This window comes from Scatophagus argus, chromosome 1 (genome assembly GCF_020382885.2).
Source record: "Scatophagus argus isolate fScaArg1 chromosome 1, fScaArg1.pri, whole genome shotgun sequence".
Lineage (NCBI taxonomy): Eukaryota > Metazoa > Chordata > Actinopteri > Scatophagidae > Scatophagus > Scatophagus argus.
The window spans coordinates 3,988,682-4,013,805 of record NC_058493.1 but is presented as its reverse complement, the minus strand read 5'-3'; the positions used below and the strand labels follow the sequence as shown (position 1 = coordinate 4,013,805).

General features: G+C 40.6%; 1 protein-coding gene across 2 annotated transcripts; it reads right to left on the bottom strand.

The window, feature by feature from the left end:
- Positions 1-6,163: 6,163 nt before the first annotated feature.
- On the bottom strand, positions 6,164-24,189 carry znf507 (zinc finger protein 507). 2 transcript variants are annotated; one of them, XM_046395994.1, is made up of 7 exons: positions 24,042-24,189; positions 20,074-22,494; positions 18,153-18,264; positions 17,890-17,998; positions 13,087-13,191; positions 11,682-11,816; positions 6,164-11,231 (listed from the first exon to the last, which is right to left on the bottom strand). In XM_046395994.1, exons 2-7 carry the CDS (start codon positions 22,489-22,491, stop codon positions 10,775-10,777), a joined length of 3,336 nt encoding a protein of 1,111 aa, XP_046251950.1. In that variant the 5' UTR covers positions 22,492-22,494; positions 24,042-24,189; the 3' UTR covers positions 6,164-10,774. The 2 variants fall into 2 exon arrangements, with proteins under 2 accessions (XP_046251950.1, XP_046252041.1); XM_046396085.1 differs by having other exon boundaries at positions 24,046-24,178.
- Positions 24,190-25,124: the final 935 nt, after the last annotated feature.

Genomic DNA, 25,124 nt, shown 5'->3' with positions numbered 1-25,124 from the left:
GTCCTGGGTGAGGGATCCCTCCTCTGTTGCTCACCCTGAGGTTTCTTCCATTTTTTCCTGTTAAAGGCTTTCTGGGAGTTTTTCCTTAGTGGATGTGAGGGTCGAAGGGCAGAGGATGTTGCTGATGTTATGTTAAGCCCTTTGAGACAAACTGCTTGTAAAAATGGGCTGTACAAATAAAGTTGTCTTGTCTTATTAACACTTTTCAGTATGATGTCATCTGTTTTTTTTTTCATAGTGGACTTGAACCCAGCTTGACACAGTGAGATGGCTTGCAAAGGAAGAAGGAGAGGAGCATGTGTGCCTGGTGGAAGACTGCTGAGAGAAGGAAGGTCCAGAGTTGTAGTCCCAGGTGAGTGTACATCTTCTGTAATTGGCCATGCCATTAATCACAGCTTATCAAGGTTGGTCTGAGAATCTACAACTCTCAACACAAATACTATTTGTCAGAAATTTATAGCAATCCAGCAGGTAAGATGTGTAATCGACAGAAATATCTGACATGTGACTGAACTGCATATTTCAGTAACTGTAAATTGGGTTACCTCCCACTGGGGGAAAGGAAGGATTTTCACTGCTGACTGGTCATAACCAACAATGCTATAAAACTCAAAGACATTCAACAAACAGTGCTGGCAGAAATCCAATATTTGGAAATGCTTAAAGTGTAAGCACTATAAATTTTGTCAGTGTGTTGGAAAAGTATCAAAACAAATGAAGCAATTACAGAACAGTACACTTCCTTCTGAAAGGATCCTGTGAAGGAGCTGACATACAATATGTTCAGTTATGATGACACAGTACAGTACTTGTTTTGAGTTTGGTTGGTCAGATATAATGTAAACTACTGTAATGGTGTGACTCTGATGCTTAGTTAGTTGTTAAAGAGTCATGAAGCCTTAAAGCCAGTCCAACGGCACACATATTCATCTTTGAGAGTGGCGCTGGTTTAAACTTGGCCAAAATACAGCGATGAGAAAGAAACTGAATGGAAAATGGAGCAAGAAGGGTCCTCAGCCAGTAACGACAATGTCACAATGTATGCAGCAAAATCCTTTGATGGTTTGTTGTCACTCCTGGACACAATAAATGCTGGATGAATGATCATATCTCCAGAAGGTTGCCATGTTGTTGATAAGATGTTCATAAGAACCTGTAGCAAAATCCAGAAGATGCTATCCTGGGATTTGCCTACTCTATTTTCTATTTACACATCCATATAAACAACCCCTACTGCTAACCAAATAAATCAAATCAATGAATCAAAAATGCTCACAAACTATCCTGTCTTGACAAGCTCCCTTGAGACAGCTACCAGGTCAAGTGGAAGAGCACTCAAAGAACTAAAGATTGTCAAAGGGATTTAAGAAAGTAAATTGACTCGACTCTAGAAAGAAAGAAGGATTATTGTAAAGACAACAAATTGTTTAAGGTTTATACTCTCTGACTTTGGCCCTTTAGTTATTGAGTTATTTCCTTACAACCAGCTCAAATTTGTCCTTTTCCCCTCCTTCTCCTTTAATTTCTCTAAATCTTAAGATCCCAAGAGAATGAGACTGCAGAAAGACGACCCATTAAAGTTGGCCCTCTTCTCTCCCAGTGTGCCCAATCGGACTCCCTTTGGGCAGCATGGGATCAAAAATCCTCTTTTCATTTAGCGGAACACAAAACAAGGTTCACAGAACAAGAAAAAAAACAGACTGGCCTCGAGAGTCCTTTGAACCTAGTATCTCCAACTACTTCTTCTGCCTTAATCCTTATTTATTTCTTTGCCTCATTTTTCCCCCTTAATCTCAAGTATCAAGGTGGGTCCTTAAGAGGTTTAGGTAGAAAACTCGATCCTGTAAGGAAATCAGTAGGACAGGATATTTATTTTTACTTGCTTGTCACAAGTCAGGGTTTCATGTAAAAGTAAAAAGGATTACAATTTATACCTGAGAATGTGGATGTGCATGTTTGTGTGTATGTGAAATAAAGGAAGGTATTCAAGCTTGAGCTGTTGTATTTGAGCTATTGTATTTCATAGTAAATTACTGAAAAAAATCCATATCTTTGCTTTGAATAAAGAATACAGTAAGGGATTTGTACCTTAAGTGATCCTTAACAAGTTCTCCAAATGCTTTATAAAAGCTTATGTTTATTTGTGCTTACATGATACATGATCTTGTTTTTGTCTCCTACATGCCCATCAACCTGTATTCCTACCATTCCTCATCATCCAACCTCCCCCCAGTCCCACCGCGGGACTTTAAAGGCCTATTTTATCTCATCTTATTGATTCCTCACCAGGTCATCTACTGAGCTTCTGCCTTAGTTGTGCAGCCATTTTTTTCTGCCTGAGTTTTGTCTGTTATGATCCCCTGCCTGCCTTTAGGACTGCTGCTCTGCGGTTGAGGTCCCCTACTGGATAAGTTTGTCTCATCTCCTCTGCCTGCCTGGTTTAGACTTTGACCTGTTTTCAACCTGGAGCAAATATTTACCAGGCTGGTCTTGGACTTGTGCTTTGAGTTCAAACATGTCTGTACTGATTCTTACCAGCTATGACTTTTACTGCCTTTGATCAGCATATTTTATTCATAACTTATATACATCCTCTGGTCTTTCTGAAAGTCATTGTTAAAGCACAAGCTCAACTAAGGTCTCCAGGTCAGACAATCAGCTATTCGGTTTATCTGCAGCAATTTAACATAGACACTGCTTTCTTTCAAGAAACCCAATGAAAATTAAAATAAACAATAGCTCTTGTGCCCTACATAAGTCCCCAGGAGTTCTTGATAATAAATGAAGATGAAAATGGAATGTGAAGATCAGTGTGGTGATAGTGGTCACAGGTCCAACCAGATTCTCTGTCACACCTGCACATCGGTAGAGTTAGTAGTAAATAGTAGCAATAGTGGAGATTTTAATTTTGTCACTGACCTGTTTATGGACTGTAGCAATCTTCAGGACTCTTCTGGTGATAGTCTTTTATCCAAATATATAAAGTATGGATATACAAAAATGCCTTGTTATGTACCTTGTGGTCACAGTTTGGTATGTTTTCAGGACAGTGAGGTGAAAAAGTAGAAAAAAGTAGAAAATAATGGTATTTATTTGGAAAAAAGTAAGCATTCAACAGTGGGTCACTGGCCATAATTCTTATTTTAACATGAAGTGAATCCACAAATTCACAGCGCGGGGGTACAGTTTTCCTCCAGTCCCCTAGTCTTTTTCCATTTTCACAGTAATTAACCAGGAAGCTGTAATACTCAGTGGATCTAAATGTCACAGGAAGATCCTCCAGTTCTGATGTCTCATTTGTTTTTTCCACTGGGATGGTTGAGCTGACTAACACTCCAACCTGGCAGACAACAACTTTTGCACGGCCAAAACTTTCCAGGCAAAAACCTGCACTTCAGAATCTCTGTTCTGTGAGTGCAGACTCTTTGGACAATATCAGAATCAGAATCAGAATTCCTTTATTTATCCCTGAGGGGAAATTCTTTTTTGTACAGACATTGCACATGCAGTTTTCCCGACCAAGAAAGAAAGTGAAAGATATAAAAATAGAATAAACAACAAGATAAGTATAAATCTAAAAATACAGGAATTTACATGTGTATAACATATATACATTGTATATATAAAAGTATGTGTGTCCGTCAGGCTGCAGAGTTTAACAGTTTGATGGCGACAGGCAGGAATGATTTCCTGTGTTGCTCGGTGGTGCATCGTGGGAGTAAGAGTCTCTGACTGAACGAGCTCCTGTAGCTGATTGATTGTATCATAGGGCGTACTGAACCAAACTGAGCGTCCTGTACAGTTTGGAATGAGTACACATTAAGCAGTATTTAGGAAAAAGTAGACAACATTGATAAATGGTGCTTATTAAATCCTACCATTAAACACTTCCTTTTCTCCCTGCCATCCGTCATCTTCTGGAACTGATTTCTTCTTAATTCCTCCTGTAGTTAAATATGTCACCAACTCTCCAATGCTTCCTAGTTTACTATCGAGTCACTCTACTGACAGTCATTTCCTTGTCTGAAACCCCTGGTCCTGCAGAATATAAATAATGGTGCCTCTTTTGCATAACAAATATTTCATACCTTATTTACATAAACATTTAATACATTTTTATAATTTTTGAGCAGGTGGGACAACTAGATCTCCTATTTCCTGCTGAAGAATCCATTTGTTCAGATACCTAAAAACAAATACTCTAACCTTGATGATATCCCTCCCCTCGCTGTTGCCATTCTGGGATTTAATGGGACCTTCAGTTCTGACTTCAATCAGTTGCATCTTAGGCACAGGCTCTTTCCACAGAGACAGAAGTAAGGCTAATCACTTTGCCACTAAAAAAGAATTAAGGTTTTTATACAGCTCCAGCTACAGATTGTTCTCAACTAAGATTTTAAACTACTTGCTTATTAGGTCCGACAAGTGCAAATCTATTTTAGTTTTAATACACAAAGCAAGCTCACCTCCCTCATGCTCTGTCCTTAGAACTCCTTGCTCAAGACAATGATCGAACCAAACCAAACCACTTTCACTTCAAGCTGATGATGTATTGTTGTATTCAGACTGACATTTCCATTTCTACTACTCTTATTTTATATAAGAGTTTGGTTTGACATGGAGTCCACATGAAATGTGAACTCCTGTTGCCTGCATGTACGTAGTGTATGTGACCCACCACTCAACCCCTACCTCCACAGTGTACAGTGGAGGCAGTTTAAGGCCTGGTGCATCTCTCACACATGATATAAGACACCTTCTGTGTCTAGATGAGACGTTGAGCGATGTGACAATATGGCAGTTTTTAAAATGAGTTTTTTGTTGCTTTATTTTATTTTTTTAATGTTGCAAAAAGCCTTGTATGATTGTGTAATAACATGTTCTGTGGATTACTTTAAAAAAATTTCTAGTAACATGATTAGGACCTATTCAGATAAAATACAACCTCAGTCCTGGGGTAATGTTGTGTAAGTGCTGTAGCAAGGAGAAACATGTTTTACACTCTCACACTGTACTTACATAAAACGGTGTTAAAACCTTACTCTGTGTGCGAGTCATGCAGATCTGGAGCACTTTATATACCACATACTTTTTATCAGTTCAGTTCAGTTTAACATGAGGTGCACAGAAGGCTGGAAGCAATTTCCTGGTACATGCTGAGAAGCACTGTACACCAACAGCAACCAGACAAAAGAACAAATCTTTTTCACAGCATCACACACCTGACATTTCGACTGCTTGCTGCCGCTACCAGCTCAGCCATCATTTTCAACACTTAAACAGTCATGGGGTTTTTCAAACAGTTCTGTACTACTGATCGTCTTTTCGGTCTGTATGCTGTAATGATGTACTTGTAATTAATCCACCAATACACAAACCACCTCTGCTCGTAGAGTGCCTTTTCAGCTTTCTTTGGATTGCTGTGTGGTGTAGCCACAAAGAGAAACTAAATACACAGACAGTTTTGCAGTTGTAACAGCTTCCACTCTTCTGGGAAGGCTTTCCACAAGATTTGGAGTGTTTCTGTGGGAATTTTTGCCCATTCATACAGTAGAGCATTTGTGAGGTCAGGCACTGATGTTGGATGGGAATAAAAAAGAGGCTTCCCAAAACTGTAGCCACAAAGTTGGAAGCATAGCCTTATCCAAAATGTCCTGATACGCTGAAGCATTAAGATTTCAGGGGCAGAGCACAACCACAGAAAGGGGTGTGTCTGGATATTTTTATCTGTATAGTCTGCTTTTCAAGACTTTCTCCTTGTACATCTTACTTGTGTATAATAACTATATATTTGTGTATTCATATTTGATCTGTGTTGTTTAACTGGGTGCAAGTATGACCCAAATAACATACCTTGCTCTGCAGTTAGTTGGACTAAAAGAAGTCTGTGTTTCACTCCTTTACCCATTTTTGGATTAGCTGGGAATTATGCAGTCAGGGACAGCCAACATCCATGATTTACACAGCATTTGGTTTCTATCTGAACTGTACTTTGAATAGTATTTTGAGTGCGATATGTGTGTGCGTGTGTACTGTATTTTGCATCATTATTTTCTTCAATTAATAGTGAAATACTTCTGCCATTTCGCTTGCGCTGCAGACTTCTAAACTTTCAGAGGCGTTCTATCAACTCACAAACATGAGGAAACAGAGGAAACAAACAGAGGAAAAAAAGGAGTCATTTATTTCTGTCTTTAATACCAAAAATACACTGGCAAAGTAGTGACATAATAAAGACTATGATGTTCTAAAAATAAATAAACTTAAAGCAAGCATCACATTGCCTTCCGAAACTACTCCATGCTGAACATCTATTACAAAATATGAACAAAAATGCACCAATCAAGACAGAAATCTTATATCTTCTTCTCCACCTACTTTGGTTTTAACAGATGCAGCTGAAAGTATTTAGCTTAAAACCATCACTTCCCTCAGACAGACTGGGAGTAAATAAGATCAGAGCCAGAATTAAATATAAAACTTTGTTTTTTGCCTCAATTGTTTCTTTTCTTTTTCTTTCTTTTTTTTTTTTTTTTTTTACATAAGATCATTAAAAATAGATTTTATCTTTTAGAAAATGTCAGTTTATAGGTTCTGTAGTCTTCATCTACAATATGTACATACTTAAAATACAGTACCAAGAGTTTGAGCTCATTACTGGGTAAAGTAACTAGTAATACAAGGAAGGGCTGTTTCACATTCTTGGTTTATTGTTGCTTCCATGTCCCCTTAATTGCCCCAGAAATGTGGATTTACTTCTATGGTAAATATACTGGGGTCTTCATATGATAACACCCGGCACGGTCACAAGAATAACCTACATTTTATGTCCAAATCAGAATATGGATCTATTGCTACAACATTTAGATAACTGACTGAAGTTTTGGCAGAGAGGGCGAAGTTGGAGTTTCAACACAAATAACACCTTAAACCAAAAGGCACAATAAAATTAAACAAATGACAATTCTTTGCTTTCAAATATGGCACAAATGTTGTAGTTGGGCTCTAAATGAAAACAGACTGTGGGAAATACAAATGTGGTGAATGTGGAAAATGTGTATGCTCTGAAAGGGGTGAACAGACACATGCTTTCATATTTGCAGTTTCTGCTGCACTTTTGTAATTTGTGACACCAAATGGGATATATCACTGCTTGCAAAATCCCACTTGGCCTTTATGTATTCACCACAGAGAGAATGACCCAAGATGCATTTCCCAGCTGTTAGCTGAACTTTACACCAACTGAAGCACAACCTGATACAAAGTTTTTCATCTTCACTTGTGACTGTGTTAACATTCTAAAAATATGTGAAATTATTTTGTTGAAACCAAAAAAAAACTTGAATTATCATGAGCTATTTTGTAATCACAGCACAAAATATAAAAGACCATGATACAAGACTATTTGTTAAAATTAAATGTCTGACTGACACTGCAACACTTGGTTTCAAGTGATTCCATCATCTCAAGTTAAGACATAAACAGCAAATATTTCAGTCCGTTTATTACTGCTTGAATGTCATTTCTGGTAGCTTTGGCTATCATTTCTAATGATGTGAAAATACTGCACACACCAAAATTTAACCATAAATCTGGAGATATTTTATAGTTTTGGTATTTTCAACACCTCTCGTGGACAGACTAAAATCAATTGATCCTATCAACAAGTACTGTGTTGGAGTCCTAAGCCTGGTATAATTTGTTCCTCTGTGCCACAGTGCTCCATTGTTGTCCAAACACTATTAAAAACCCACCAGTGATCCACTCTACTGCACTGCCTCTACATCACCCTGAACATTAGTACTGTAATTTGCTTCTAGTCAATCCCACTTACACCATCCGGCTGCCTAAAATATTCACTAGTGCACCAAATGTTAATTAATGCACAATAGAAAACAGACCCAAACAAATACTCTGTAACAGTTTGTTTGAGGAACATTTGCTAAAACCATCAGTGCCAAACTGTTATTTGAAACAATTTAATGTGTTTTTTTTTTAAAAAAAAAAAACAAAAAAAAACTATGAACCTATATATTTATGACAGTGTTACAAATTTATGTCTTTAGTACTAACCAAAGTGTTTGTGCCATAAAGCCGATAGAGAGGCTGCAAACTGAACGACAGATGAATGAGTTACTGGTTTTGGGATTTTGATAGGATTTGTTGACAATAACAACAATATATTTCAAACCTTATTTCATTTCTAAGATTTTACAACATATGGGCATCACCATGACAAGAACAACATGGCAAGAAAAAAAATGAACAGAACTGCGATTCCCTTTCTCATAAAACTACTGTTTACACCCTTGTTTACTAGCTTGAGTGCCCCCATTTTCACCATCATTGGTGAAAAGGTGAAGGATTGGGTATCATGTGACGCAAGTCCATGTGCGTCGTCGCCCGCTCAGTGAGAAACAGCTCCATAGTACTCCTAAACATTAACAACTGCACAGGAGTCTTGAAACTGGAATCCATATTAGAAGCGGGATCATAACAAGAGGTCAGATTAATAGAAGATCCCCAGGTGAGTCAGAGTTTGGTTGTGGTCCTCAGTCTCCCTGCTCATTCCCACGGATGCCACGTTATTCAGTCTGCAGAGACACTGAAGCCTTGCTTTTGTTTGATTTTATTGTTTTAAATTCAGGCATCATTCTTAATTTCTGCCACGTAGAATTGTAAATTAAAAGGCAGACAATAAGTACGTGCTTTGATAATGGGAATACCAGGTCAGGTAACAGGTCTTTGAGATATAGATTTAATTTTGTTTCATCCACTAAGCTACACACACACGTGCAGACACAATTTCAAGCTGTTATGTCAGGCGGGGGGGTGGGGCATGAATTATGGATATTTCATTTTATCTTAATTTCCTCAGCTCCTCTAGTGTGGATGTAAGAAAGAGGTGGCATACTGATGAATTAACTTGACAGTTTGTTCTGCATGACAGGACTGCATGATGCATTTGAGACTTGAGTGTTTGGTTTGAAAGAATAATATATGTAGCAAAGGAGGCTCTCGAGCTGGTAAACATGTTTAATTTTCTGTTGATTTGACAGATTTTCAGGGGAGACTACCACAAACAGGAACGTTCTCCAGTTAAAATCTCCAATAATAACCACGAAAAGGTTTGAACCAAGTAAAATTGAAATGTGGTACAGATTTCGGTTGTTCCCAACATGCATCTGGGTGATTAGATGAACTACATTTGTGCCAGGACTCCTTTTCCTTACATTCGTTTTTTTTTTTTTTATGTCAAGTTTCACTTTTTACGTTTTCTGTACGAGAACTGAATTCCACACAGTGAGACAATCAGTCACAGCAAACATGAAGCCTTTAGAGAGTCAGGTTTTCATTTCATCGTCATCACACTGTGCTGAGTTTTTCCATTTCGGAGCTGCAGTAATTGTACTCTACTCGTGCCTTCAGTCAGTCACATGAGAGGACGAGGGAGGACCACCTCAAAACCACATCACCCACCAACATTTACTGTTCCATGCATGTCTTATTTTGTTTCTTAGCTGGGACAGAAGTCATTTCAAATGGCGTTTGACACTAGAAAGTTTATCATTTAAAAACACTGGCAAAAGATAGTAAAAGTGATTATAAAAATGTTATTATATTTAGATATAAGATACAACTGCATGGGCTATAAAACAGACTATACCCTCCAAGACAACTATTAAGGTCAGCATAGCACCACAATCACAAGTGAAAACAGGTGAGTCGGATTCAATACAACATATTCCTACTTTCAAATATCTAGGCACCATTCAATAAAAAAAATCCAACCTGTGTCAACTTCCCTTTTTTATCATTCCTTTTGTCAACATGTCCTGGACCAACACTTCCATCACTGGCAGACTACAAACAAATCGATCAAAGTCACATCTTTACTTTGCTCTGGTCAGCTTCTACCGCAGAGAACTTTCTCCTCTCAAGACACCACTTTATAAATGAATTGAATAAGTAAAATTCATTCAGTCACTCACACAAACAAAAGACAATGCAAAAAACAAAAACAAAAAACAAAAACAAACTAAACATTTGCCTCTTTAAAATGGCATAACGGAAACTAACATGCATAAAAATAAACAGATAAATATTAAATCATATTCAAGCTGTGATACATGCCTTGAGGCATTGCTGAGTTTGCACGTGTACCTCCTTAACTAGGCTAGAGCCTCAACTGTGAAGGATTAAATACATTAAATATTACAGTAGCAATAAAAGAGCTGCCTCATGGTCAATATATGAATTAGACTGGGAAAATATGTGAATCTTTTTCTTGCCCATTTCTGGTGAGGGATTGTGTGGTTTTGTGAGGTATGAACTTGTCCCTGTATAGTAATTATTAAAAATAAAAAAAAATCTGACTTGGGTTAGAGCTCAGGCTTGTCCCTTGAAATCAAAAATCACTTCCCTCCACACACATTTTATGTCGCTGTAATGTCAAATTATTGGACAGAAATATTAACGGCTTATGACGTTTTTTCTTTCTTCTCATTTTTTTCTTTTTTAAACATTTCTTACACTCCTCAGAAAATCATTTCATCACATTTCTCGACAGCTGTTTAAGCAACAGTAGTTACTGCAGACACAAAACTGACCTAAACAGGAAAAGATTCTGATAAATGACAATTAACTATGGTACAGTGTACATGAAATGGGTACACCTTGATATGCACCACCTTGAGGTAAAGAAACATGATGAAATACTTTTGTGAGCTGCAGGGTCAGGTTAAACACACAGAGAGGGAAGGAGGGGCGTGTCTCACTCTGCTGTTTGGAGGCCTACTTGGGCTTCTGCTTGCTGCTGCTGCTCCTTGTTGAGGATGATGCTGATGATGTCTCCCTCGTGCTCCTTCATGTGCTCCATCAGCCGGTCTTTGCTGGTGGACTCAAAGCCACAGATACAGCAGCAGAACAAGAGTACACAGTACTCCATGCCGGGTCCGGGGACGGGGGCCTGGCCTGTGCGTGGCTGGCTCTGTGCAGGGTCCTTCCCCTGGGAGCTTGGAGTTTCACCAGGCACACCGCACTGCAAAGGGTCTGTGGTGGGTACAGGCAGGCTGCCTGAGCTGTCCACAGACAGGCTAGCTGTGGTTGTAGCCGTCATTGTGGGTGTTGGCAGGGGTTCCACTGGGCCCTTTGCTCTGTCCTTTGAGAGCTGGGCCACTACAGGGCGCTCTGCCACTGTCTCCAGCACTGCAGATAACTTCTGTGGAGCTCTGCAGGAAACATAGGATAGAATCACCAAAAAGAATACAGCGACACGAGGAGCCAGATGAAATGACTGAGCTGTAAATCACACTCTTGGGGCACTCTTGAAACTGTCCAACTGCTCATCTTGAGGTTAGAATATCTGCACGCTAGGGGGAATCAAGACAACAACAGTACAAAAAACAGACAATAAATTTGATAGTATCCTTCTCTTAGAAAGCCCCGCTTAGCTTAAATGCCAGTCTTCAGATACCTTCCTATTTTTACTAGTTTCAACTATGACTCTCAACCACAAGGGTTGCCCGCTTGCCCTGGGCAAGTAAAATCTTACCTCGGGCTAGTAAATCTAGCAACTCAATACCAGCAGTGAGTATAATGGAGATACTTTTAAATGCAGACAGGAAACCCAAAGGAGACTCAAAGTGCAGAGCCCACTGTAGTTGAGTTCACGTGTTTACCGGCTGCTCTGGGAGATGGCCTCGTTAATGGCTTTGTTAACTTGCTCGTAGTTGTAGTTCTGGTCTCCGGCGTGCTTCCACATGTGGGATTTGAGCGACGGTGGATGACTGCACACATAGCCACACAGAGAGCACCTGGAAAACAGAGGGAAATATAAAAGGAAAACAAGGAGAAATGAGAAGCAGTGGAGTGAGAGCGGATCAAGCCGACACTGATTTAATATGCATACTCAATTTCTGCTAATCCTTCTCCTACTTTCTATCAAGAGGAATGATCCCGACTCAACGTGAGAGACAAAGAGTGGAGGGAGAAAATCGGATTTGCTGCACACCGGTGAAGTAATTTGTCAAAATGAAAAGAATTATGGCTCATGTCTTTATTAACTGTTCAAATGCTTGTAATTGCAAATGTCATTTAGGATAAAGAAGTCAAGCACACTTCCCCCCAATAACAGCCGACTGGACCAGATCTTGTGAGAACAGGTTAATCATAAATCCACTCACACTGTCGTAAAAAGATGGAAGGAAAATCGAGCTCTGAACCAACCGGTGCTGATATGAACCTCTAAAATATTGCAGAAGGCTGTGGTGTGATGCTGCTGCTGCAGAGTTTTCTCACAGTCTGACTTCTTGCTACAGACTAAAAAGCTGAGCTGAAACTTAATTTAATCACACTGAGCAAAATCCAAAACTTGTTTACTAGATTGTATTTTTATCACTTTATCTGCTTAGTTTTTGTGGATGTTCTGCTTGAAGAGTCAGAATAAAAGGATAAAACTAATAAAAAATAATGTAAGGAATATCAGTGACAATGAAGAAGCAAGTAAAATCCTTTCTGGTGGACGTTCTCTGACACACAACACTCAACTGAACATTACAGACCAAATACCTTACCTTACCTTAAATTAATGCTGAACAAGCAGCCAGTGTCCAAATGAATTGGACTACAAAATTTAAGAAAGTGACCTAAAAGTCAGGATATGTTGCACTTGTTTTAAAAGCGGTGAGCTGGTCTGTGTCATTTCTGCTGTACAGAAACATGAGAATTCCAGTCTCACAGGTACTGGTGATGACAGGATACAGCAAAAGCATTCCGTGAAGTGGAAATCAGCAATCAGTGCCTCCCTCAGGGCTGAGGATATTTAACATTTTAAGGAGGGCGGAATATTCACTCCCATTCACGTTCTCCACCTGGCAAACACTTAACACAGCAATCAGAAGCCTATTTGTCAAGTCCCCAGGCTGGTGGCACCACGCGAGTGCACAAAAGTAGGAGCACACAGGTTCAGAGTCAGATAACCTGAGCATCTTATGATCAGGTAGAGCTCTTCATTCTCACCTCAGAGCTGCAGTGGTCACTCTTATCATCCCTCTCTGTAGTGGATATGTGTTGGCGGTTTCTCACCTGTACTGCTCCAGCAGCTGCATGGCCTGGTGCTCCTGAGGATGCCTTCTCATGTGGCTCTTTAAGCTGTTCATGTTCGTGGTGGCAAAATCACAGCTACAACACCTGGCAGATGGGGAAAGGAGAGAAGTGAGAGAACACTGAGACACAGTGGCTAGTTTAACAAGCTGCCTTTTGAGGTCAACGTGCTGCCTCTTCACACATGTAGCCTGAAGGGAGAAAAGGGATTTTGGGCAAAACAGAGAGGAAATTGCAACTTTAAGAAAAATAATAAATCACAGTGTTTCGATTTTGTTGCACTTTGGCTGTTGCTTCTTTTTAGTAGCTTGGGGGCAAATACTCAAATTCTAGTTCTTTAGTTTTTTTTTTTTTTAATTGTGTTGTGCACAACAGTTACAGTGAAGCAGTCACAGGCAATGAAATACAGTACAGAACTCCCTCTCTCTCTCATATATAGAAAAAGACATTTCATTGCATTTCTGTGATCTTTCTTGATACATCTGCTTCATGCATACACACACTCCTATCACCGGATGGTGACCACGGTATAAGCAGGATAACGCCCTTTGAGTTGTCCATAATCATGAATTAATGGACTGCGCAGAGACAACAGTCCTCCTGGCCTCCATTAATTCCTTATAAAGGACACTTCAACCATAACTGTTAGTACAACAATTGGACAATAAATGGGCTGATATATTCCAAATCTCAGTTTTCCAACAACAATTTCCAGTGGATGCTTTAGAACACCAGAGAAACTACTTTGATATCATCATCACAGTGCCACCTGTGGTTTGTGCTGTGATTGCTGGAAAATAAAGTGACCTTGCTTGAAGGAAATTTAAGGCATTTTAAGGCTCTGCTTCCCGCAACTGCATGACATTGAAGCAATTTATTTAGTTGTAGTTTGGTAAAAAAAAAAAATACTGTGTGATACATAGAGTGCATGCTGATGCATAGTGGGAAAAGAGCATTAGAGTATTGTACAGGAGCAGTTTTCCTGTGAGTGATTGAGTACTGAGTCTGTTGAGCAGCTGTTTTCTCCCTGTTTCCAGTCTCTGTGCTAAGATAAGCTAAGGTTACCAGCTGCTGGCTCTAGTCATCATCTTTTCATCCAAATTAATGGGCAACTTAAAGCAATAGTTTGACGTTTGCTGTGTTTCACAAGAATAACACTTCAAAATATTAACAATATGGAAGACAAAAACAATTTTACCTTTAACATGTTTAAATGTACAAAACACACATCGTCTTTAAAATGATCAAAGCCTTCCCATAATCTCACTGTGGATTTAAATGAATCGCAAGTTGGCTATTAAAGCCATTAATTAAATTCACACCATCTGAGTCAGGAAGAGAAAAAAAAATTTAATGAAATAGTCACTGGCCACTGGTCACTAACATTACCACACAGGACAGTCATGCACACCAAGAGCCAGTAATGGTGTGTCAGTGGACTTTGTACTGCTCAAAGTTTCATTTCAAATCCAGTGTGTTGGAGTAGTGAGCCAAAAGAGCAGAAAATGACCTGTGTCCTACAGACATCTAACATTACATCCAGATGTAAATGTGTCTTGTAACGTTACTATGAAGGATGTGTCTGATTAGTCCACCAGGCATTTACAATCCTTGTCAGTCAGCACCAGAAATACTAGTTGGTTATTAAAATAATTCTTATTACTCTATTAATGTCCATGTAGGAGCCATTTCTAGATCCCAGTGTATGTAGGAGAACACATTGGTCCAGTAGGTGTTACCTTTGTGCTTTGTGTCACTTAAAATATATGTCGGAACTGTGACTCGGGGGGGCAGTTGCTGCTGGATGGGGGAACACTAAGAGTTTTCTGAGCAAAATGAAAAATGGTTATGGATTATTGCACAGTGACACAGTGAAGAACATTAGCAGCAAGTAAAAATATTCCACGAAAGACAAGAGGCAGAGGTTACTGCTGAGCAGTGTAGCCCCTTGGTGTTGGTTTGCTACAGGACACATTTAAACTACATACCGACCTAATTTACACTGAAATGTTATGTCTTCATAGTCAAACGTCACTTTATAAGTCGACAGTAGTGGCAATGCTTGCATGAGCACACATCACAGTGTGCTTTGACTGAAAACTTGTTCACCACAGCCGTTTTCCTTGTTGGTTAAACTGAGCGTTCCCTTGTTTTCACCTATTTGAATATGCTCGTACAATATGTCCTGCCTTTACTGAATGGCTGACCATCCTGGTTTGAAGCAGCAATTAGATGCCACCTGACCTTTTCCAGAGCAGAGACAAACTCAGTTCTTTGTGTGTGTATTTTTGTATGTATATTTGACCTTATAGCACAGCGACAGACAGCATTCTTTGAAGAAAGCTGACACCAACACCCAAAAGTGTTTGCACCTCAGGGCAGCTTTGTGTTAACACCAAGGTTGAGCGCTAATAACGAGTGGGGGGGAGACAGAGCGAGGCTGCTGTGTGAGAAAGTGTGACTGTGCCTACACTATGAGATCACCGTGCTGGTCAGAGCATTACTGAGCATGTACTGCCACCTAATGCATCTTTCTAAAATGACAAGCACAGCTTAAAGTAAAGGCAATTACATGGGAATCAGCACATAAAAACCCTGATTTATTTTCACTCTGCCTGAAACAGGAACTGAAAATGTAATATTCACTGACCACTAACATGACTAAACAGGGCACAGCAAAAATTCAGACACGGTATTAAATGTGAAGACAAAGAAATGTGCAGACAAAAATAATCCCTCTCATCACTTATGACACACTAGAAGTGTGTGGTGATATCTATACCTGCAGAGACTTCTGTTTTTTGCTTATTCTGTTTTGTTCTGGAAATTTTGGGGTCCCAGTGATTCTGAAAAAAGATAGCTGTTGAGCCTCCTTATCCCCAGGCTGTCAAATACTGACGTTTTGGGTAAGTGGTGATTTGACGTCTTGAGAGTGAGGTTTATCGTTTACCTTTCTTTGTACTGGATAGCAGATCTCTGAAACTGATCATGGAAAGCTTACACTCTTAAGGCCTGTTAAGACAAGATAATGTGTGTAAAATCATTCACACAGAAGTCTGTGTGGTTAATTATTACAATTCAGATGAGTAATAGGGATGCACAATATGTATTTTTTCCAGCTAATAAGATAATCAATAACTCAATAACCTGTGGTTTCTGCACGTGATGGTAAAAAAAGGCTAAGATGTAGTGATGGAAGATGGATGATTTAATATTCCATTGCTCTAATAAGATTTGCTGTGTTTTCCCCTCTTCTCTGAACCCTTGTGGAAGAGGCCTTGCAGATTGCAATTGTGTTGTCCTCCTCTGAAACCGTAAAAAATGTCCACACCTATGACAATATTTATGGCTCTCAAGTTCACATTGCCTTGCTGTAAAAGGTGCAGCAGTTTCTCATTATAAGTGCAATAAAAGTCTGCTTCTCTCTGTGTTTACTGACAGATCACGATCCTTCTTTAAAAAGGAACATACTGCCACCTACTGTATTGACTGTGTAAGAGTGTGCAGATGCTGCGCTTGTCAGTGGAACTATAATTTACTATAATTTCATTATTAGCTGACACTCTACTCTAAATTTCCATTTATTTTTCCATAAATTTGGTCTGAATTTAATTTATTGGTCCTATACGCCATTACACCAACAGGGACTTTAATGACATCGCATTCCAAATACACACACAGCTTTGCAGCTCCACTCTTCTGGGATGATTTTCCACAAGATTTTGCAGTGTTTCTGTGGGAATTTTTGCCCATTCATGCAGTAGAGCATTTGTGAGGTCAGACACTGATGTTGGACAAAAAGGCCTGACTCACAATCGGTTTCAGTTCATCCCAAAGACAAGTTCTTCCACACCAAACTCATCCACCCATGTCTTTATGGACCTTACTCTGTGCACTGGGACACAGTCATGCTGGAATAGAAAAGGGCCTTCACCAAACTGTTGCCACAAAGTTGGAAGCATAACATTGTCCAAAATGTCCTGGTATGCTGAAGCATTAAGTTTTCCCTTCACTGGAACCAAGAGGCCCAGTAGAGCCCCTGTGTCTGGATACTTTTGTCTACATAGTGTATGCATCCCTTGAGATAAATATGCAAACAGTCTGGAAAAGGAATGAGATTGGTGTCTACTTCATAAATGCGCTGTCGGAATAGATAAATGTCATGTGCAACTTCTCTGACTTCTATTTACGTATTCAAACAATAAACCACAATATGTCAACAAAAACAAACAAATCGAGCAGCTGAACCAGAGTTTAAACTGCAAAATTTTGTTTTGTTGCTGAACAAAATCCAACACTTTAAAAATAGGAAGAATAGAACACAAGGTTAAGAATTAAACTACAGCATACTGTATGCTGTCCATTTAAACAACCCGCATTTCAGATTTCACTATGAATGTAAAGACCTTACTGAATTATGTCTGCAGTACATGGAGTTTAAGGACACTGACTACTGGTATCACAAGAAAAATCATAACTATCAGTGGGGATGTTTTCATTAACATCAAATAACATTCACGCAGTACACCACACAGATTCCTGCATACAGATATGGAACATGCAAATCAAGTGTACTGTAATTACTTTTTGTTCAAAGTACAAATTCAACATGCTAATAAACCCAAACACTGCATCTCTTTCTCCTAGTTGCTGCAAGACCATAAACAGCCTTCACGTTTAATTAGTTCAGTTACTTCAGACTTATGGACACTTAATTACCCTGAGTGGGTCAGTGACTGGCTGAGGTGCTAGTGGCACATTTCTACAAGTGATTTAAGAACTCACCGATAAGGCTTGTCGGAGTTATGAATCCGCCGGTGGTTCCTCACCCCAACATACGTTGAGCTGGTGTAGTCGCACACGTCGCACTTATACATCTTCTGCACACCACATTCTGCAACGGAGGACACAACAAAGTCTACAACTTTCTGTAAAGAATGATGAAAATCACACAGCAGCGTGGAGGGAAAAGTTCTGATGAGGGAGCGCCAGCTGCGTCCTGCCTTAACATGTAAGGAAAGCATAAAAAAACCCCCAACACATCTTACCTTCATCTGTTACCCGCTCAGCTTCCTCCACCATCGGCCCAGTTTCACTGACTGGTGTGAGGGCTGCCACGTCACTGCTATGGTGCTCCTTTTCGTGATTTCTTAACTGACTCTAAGTAAGGAAAACACACACACACAGCATAAGACATCTACCTGAAGAAATGACAATACAAGCAGCTGACATTTAAAACTGCTTTGTAAATATGTTTTTACCAACTTGCAACCACAAATCTCATGATTTTCTTTTTTTGATTTTCAACTCGCTTAAATGCAAGTAAAAGTAACTGAGGTCACTTTAACAGAAACAAATTAACAGAAACAGTTCACCACAATGGTATTTAATTGGGTCCTCTGAGGCCTCTTTAAAACAAAAAATATTTTTTAAAAAGACAGACAAAAAGACGTGCAGGTATTCACGAGAGATGAGAAGCTTATTGTCTTCTATTGATATATTCAGCTCATATAATCCCATAATATGCAATAGTCAGTCCCAGCAGAACATTTAAACTGGAGACTTTTAGAGACGTATTGATTGGCATGCAGCGATCTTCAGTGATGCACTGTTTAACAGACCCTTTAACTCACTACTGTCACCCCTGCAGCAGACAGCTCACCTGCAGGCCAGCCGTCACCCTTCACAACTGGAAACTTTCTTAGCCTAACTCCCAAATCTGTTGGATAATATGATGAATTGGATGAATAATCTCTGCTGCAGATCTCTGTCCCATGACAGCAGTGGAATCAATAGTTTTCTCCTTTGGCTGTGTCATCAAACAGAGGCAAACTGTCACCGCAGCTCTGCACCAGCCTCTTCCAACTTTCATCTTTTACTAATAACGTCTATTACACTGCACGGGTATTTTCACTCACGTATTTCAGTGAATATAGGATCAGTGTTGTGGGATGGTGAAAAACACACACCTGCTCACATCTGCTTCCACGTGTATGTAGGTGGATGTGATTTTGTATTTTAGCACCTGATTTGGGTGTAGGCAATATGGATAACATCCATCATATTTTTATTATTGAATAATCTCTCGATTATTTTCTCACTGAATCGTTTTGTCTATAAAATGTCAGCACACAGTGAAAAATACCCACAATAATTTCCCAGAACCCAAACTAACGCAGTCAAAATGTGTCTTTTATTCCAACAAAAGCCCAAAACTCACGTTATTATTCACGTTAGGGTCACATATGAAAAAGAAAAGCATCAAATCCTCACATCTGAGCAGGACAGATGTGAGGACTGGCTTTTAAACTTTGAAAATAATCAAAACACTAATTTCAGTTTATACCAACAGTTGCCAATTCACTTGCTTTCTACTAATTGCTTCAGAACTAAATTATATATATACACATACACACATATATATATATATATATATATTAAACTGTTCGTGAATCAAATAACCAGATGTCAATGTCTGTTTTTGGCTAACCTTGTGGGCAAAATCCCTTAAAAATCAAGTTACACTGATGTAAAAAACAACAACAAAAGAACTCTGATTTATTTGCAACATGACCTACAGTGGTCTAATACAACTAGGGATAATAAAAAGATTTAACATTTGAAAAGTTTATGTCTCTCAGTATGTATCCCAGCCTTATTCTGACTGAATCTTAATCATTCTAATCCTGGATTCTGTAAAAAAATTTTTTTAGAAAAATATTGAGGATGTGGACAAAGTGTTATACAGTGAAACACATAAATCCCCTTTCACAACACGTGGCTCAGCATGGCCTGCCATGAAGAAGACTGGTGAGGCTTATTCAGACTACAACACCAGCCACCTGAATCGATTCCTTCACTCTAAACTTAATAAATGTTATGTAATATACTACTTAATAATCTGATTACCGGATAAAATATGAAGTATCAAGATCAACATGTTGCATGTGAGCGTTGTCGTCTCCTCACCTTGTAGTGGAAGGCATCTGGGCAGAGCTTGCACTGGTACGTCCTGGTCTTGCAATGGTGAACCATATGGCTCTCCAGGTCCTTACTGTCTGAGGCAATGTGCTCACAGATGGGACACTGATACGGCTGCCTCTGCCGGTGCACCCGTAGGTGCTGCTTAATGTAGCCCTTATTGCCGCTGCTGTAGCGACACAGGCGGCACCGGTATGGCCTTTCACTGTCGGGGATGTAGTCTACCAGACCGCTGTCAGGAGAGGCAACCAACCCGTCCATTCCTGGGATGCTACACATGTAAGTGGCAGCTCCGTTTCCCGTGACCACACCTGCCACGCTTCCGTTCTGAAACTGTGCATTGTCCTGCAGCTCTTTTAAGATGTCCTCATCCGAGGCGTTCTGGTCCGAGCGCTCCCTGAGCCTTTCGATGACGGTGAGCAGTGATAGGCTGATGCCAGCTTTATTAGCGGGGCCCTCCTCATCTCCCTCCCCCAGACCCAAATCTTCCTCTCTGTCCTTGCTATGAAGCTCCAAGTCCAACAGAGCGGTGGTTGTCCCTGCGTCAGAAGCCCTCTGTCCAGCTGTAGTCACCTCTGGGAGTTTCTGGCCCATGTTTTGGCTCTGTGCCTGGGTTGTAATAGTCTTCACACTTACCTTGCTGGAGGTTGGGAGCTCAGGGGTCCTCATAGGCATAGCTACCAGGGCCTCGGCAGCCAGAGAGTGCAGACGCAGTGACTCAGAATGTGTCCTCTTGCGACCAGCTGGGGGAACGTTTTCATCCCGTGGAGAGTCACTATTCGTAGAAACAGAGGATTTAATATTAACTCCTACTAGCTGGTTGTCAGTAGTGCTACCAGCATCGCAGTCAGGGACGACCTCATCCTTCACCGCTCCCAGATGGTGCCGCTCTTCCTCCTCTGCATCGAGCAAGCTCTTGTCCCTGTCCACGTCTGGGCTGAGAAGCAGTGGGTTAGTCGCCATGACTGAATCCTCAGCTGAAGGAAGGCGTTCGACAATCACGTTGATATGGCCGGCACTGTTCGGACTGCTGTTGATAATCTTCTGAGCTGATGACAGTAAGCTGTCTGTGGTGGAGGTGCTGTCATGGTGACTCTCAATCTCCAGGTCGGGCTCTGCCTCTGTTGTCACCTGCACCTCCACCATGGGCTCCTCAGAGGTCAGGTCTTTTACTGGGTATGCACTTTCCTCCCCCTCCCCTGCTGTTTTTGGACTTTCACTGAGATTGGACACCAGATGAGTCAACGAGTCCTGTTTGTTCTCAACAGCCAGCGGGGGAGTAGCAAACAGCTGAAGCTTGAAGGCAGGAGGCAGCTTTTGCATGCTTTTATCTTGAAGAACTGGGGAAAGAACAACTATTTTCTCTCTGGTTCCAGTGGCGTTGGTGGCAGCCTGGGCCTCTCTCCTTGTCGGAGTACCGTCTTCAGCCTCGAAAATGGGGTAAGAGCAGTCAACTAGGCCAGCGTGCTTCCAGGCATGGGTCTTGAGCATTCGCTGCTGGCTGCACACATAGCTGCAGATCAGGCAGCGGTACAATCCATACTCCTCATAGCTATACCATTTCTTCTTCTGTGGTAGCTCCTGGGAACTGTCCACTGAACTTTTGATCACCTCGGTTCCTATACTACTACAGCTCCCAGTCCAGTCCCCCTCGTGCTTTCTTAAAACCTCATCGGCACCCTCGCTGAAGGTGTCAGACACAGAAGAATTCCTCATCAGGTTGTCATCGCTGTTGAAGTGCAACCTGACGTGTGCCTCCAGCTGCCCCTGGTCTCTGGAGGTAAAGCGACACTCGGAGCACATGAGGATGAGGTCAGTGTGCTGCTCGTTGTGTTGCTTCAGATGCTCTTTGAGCAGGGGTAGCGTTTGAGACAGATACGGGCACAGGCTACACTGATAACATGTCACTGTCCGCTTGTGGTGGCTGCTGTCGGAGTTGCCATCCGTTACGACAGTGGTGATGTTGCTGGTATTGTTGTTATTGTCACCTGGCACAGGTGAAGACAGAGCGCCGTCAGTCATGATGCAATCTAATCTCTCTACACTCTCCTGCTCCTTACAGTTCTTCTTTATTTTCTTATAGGGAGAGCTTCCTCTGTTACCCCCTGTCACCTCCACACCTCCTCCTCCTCCCCCTGCAAAAGAAGCATGCTGGATTGCTCTTTTCTGTCCAGCCAAGGTACAGCGACGCTGAGGCCGCTTGTCCACGATTTTGCTGAGCTTCTCTATGACCTGGATGAGAGAATCCGCAGCTTGTTTCTGCTGAAAACTCTGGGAGGTGTCTTCCTCTGCCGCTTGCCTTGTTTGGCTTTGAGAGATGGACCCCAGTGCTGACGGTGTGGAGGAGGAAGAGGAAGGCGTGGAGGAGTGAGTGATGAGTACAGCTACATTGCTGATCTCCTCCATGACCTGGCAGACAGCAGGGAACAACAAAATGAGTTGGTAAACTGGTGTTACATGGTATACTAACATGGAAATAGATACTTCCTATGGAATTGCATTTATTTCAGGGCGCCCCTGAAACAGCATTACTCACTTAAAGTCATACACAACTCAAATTTTTAAGATAGCATGAGGTCAGTGTGCTGCTTTGGCATTACCACTGATAACCCGCCTGATCAGACATGAGTTTAGTAACGAGGCAAAACAATCACTACTAAAAGTAAAGAAACTGTGTAAGAAACTAATTTCTTTTTTTCTTGTGTTTCACAATGACCTTACATTACTTGTTTGTCCAGTTATTCATTAGATTGAAGAATGCAGTATTCACACTGGATATTTGACATTTTTACTTGATAAACGACTTAAACAAGTGTGATTATGAAAACAGTTGTCAATACATATTCCGTCCACCTATTAATTCACTTAATATTTTTTCAGCCAAAAAGAAACAAAAGAGTGACCTTGCTTGCACTTGGTATCACAGTATTTACAGAGGGTCTAGTAAGGGGACTGGCTGTTAAGAAAAAAACGTGGCTACTATCGCAAGTGTGATTGCTTATCTCATTCGGGGTGAGCTCTGCTCCTTCTGGTCAATGGACAGGCACCATGTGCATCTGTTTACAAACTTAGCTTGAGGGAAATTGTACAACTCATGTGGTTTTAGTCCTTTCATCTCTGCAAATCCAACACTTTTCCTCTTTCTCACTTTTGGACCACAGTTGACCTTCCTCTTTCTCCCACTTCTGCATCTGTATGACTATATTTAAGCATGAGGATGCATGTCTAGGCAAGGCTTACCACATTTAAGAATTACTAGCTGTATCCAGGTTACGAAAAGGAGCTAGACAGAAACTGGTCTTACGTTGTTCATGCTAAGTCAACAGTGATGTACTCCTTCCATTGGAAATGTCTTATCCAAACAACGTCAGTTTGCTAAGTAAACAAATCATGATCAAGTGCATTAAAGTATGTCGCTTGCTCAGATAAAACCTCGGCCTCCTGTAGTACATTTGATTCATCTTAATGAGGCTGAATGTGACTGTGGTCACTGTAGCGCCTCTCTGCAGACCTATCATGTGCTTTAAACGGTCTCGGATGAGCACCTGCTATGTCAGGATCTAAAAATATTGCATCCATTTCCATTCCCTTGCAGAATGAAGTTGGATCCTGCCTCCCAAGTTACATGAAAAAATCGAATAACCGCTTGGCCAAATTTACTGGCTAATGTTAGCTGAAACACTGGAGCTGCTGCGACATTTGAGATACTTTCATATGGAGATAAAATGAAATTTAAAAGGAGGACATGAGGACATGCACTGCTAGCTTAAGAGTTAGCTTCACAGCTTGCTGCCTCCTATTCAAACACAACACACACACGCACAGGCAGACACACGAGTCTCACACAGTGCTAGCACTTACACATACGAATGTAGTTACAAGGGCATTTTACTGATCTTTTCGGTTAATAAGTGACGGAGAGGCACATGGCTGTATTTTTATAAAAACATACTCACTGACAGGGAAAGCTCGACGGTCTTTGTCCTCAACACATAAAACTGCTTTGTTTTAATCGTTAGCCATAAAAAAGTGGCCTCCCTCTCTCCCACATTGCAAAATGGCGAGGATGGAATATCAGTCACGTGACTTGGAGTTTAGGTCAGGTGATCAAAGTGGACCGATGATTGACAGGTTGGCTGATGCTGCCTTCAAGTGCATCGCGCACAGCGCGCCGTCGCATTTCGAACGACGGTGAGTGCTTTATGTACGGTGAAATTTTATCAATAAAGTGACCAACGTCATCACTGCAAAGGCAACATACCAACGCTAACAGACAGTAACCACGACAGAGCAGCTTCTGTCCTCAGCCTGGGAGACTGCTCAACTCATCCTCCGCACTCCACCTCAGTCGAATGACATGAAACTTCCTGTTACATATGCAAAACCAGAATGTTTTGCATATTGCTATAGACCTGTCACCGTTTTGCACGGCTATAGTTTATGTCTTTGGTCTGTTTTATTACCTATTGTGTTGTTAATATTTTATTTAAATATTTGAATATCTGTTCATATATATTTTGTTCATAACATCAACAGCAACAACAACTGCATTTCATTTTTTCATTGTGCAATCGTATATTGTAAAAAAACCCAAACCAAAACATAACAATAAACCTTAAACGTTTTGGCAATGTGTTATAGTGAAAAGTAACTGATGGACAGTTGTCCTTCTGTATTGCACTTTCAAATGTAAGTACAAATTTATGCTCAGAAAAATAAATAAATTATCATCTCTACACTTTCTCTTCCAACTTGCCTTTTTTATTACCATTGTGCGCCTGTCTTATTTCAGACGCTTTTGTTTTTTGAGCTCTGCAGCTGAGCACTGCCATCTTGTGGTTACTTTATGTTTGTGCAGTTCAGCTCACATGAACAGCAGGGAAATTCTTCAGTACACAATCGTAAACATGTTAACTCTTTCATAAGCAAACACATTAACCATCAACATTAGGTGGTTTCTCAGGATCTATGTAGAACCCCCCCAAGCCTCCAAACATGAATAAAGAATATTAATATCTATATCATAGTGAAATACATAC

What these genes read in the sequence shown, in the direction of transcription:
- znf507 (XM_046395994.1), bottom strand. Translation starts at nt 22,491, where the DNA reads ATGGAGGAGATCAGCAATGTAGCTGTACTCATCACTCACTCCTCCACG. An exon ending in CAGCTGCTGGAGCAGTACAG is followed by an intron (nt 11,817 to 13,086) that starts GTGAGAAACCGC and finishes TCTGTTTTCCAG; the next exon opens with GTGCTCTCTGTGTGGCTATG. An exon ending in GCCATCTCCCAGAGCAGCCG is followed by an intron (nt 11,232 to 11,681) that starts GTAAACACGTGA and finishes TGTTTCCTGCAG; the next exon opens with AGCTCCACAGAAGTTATCTG.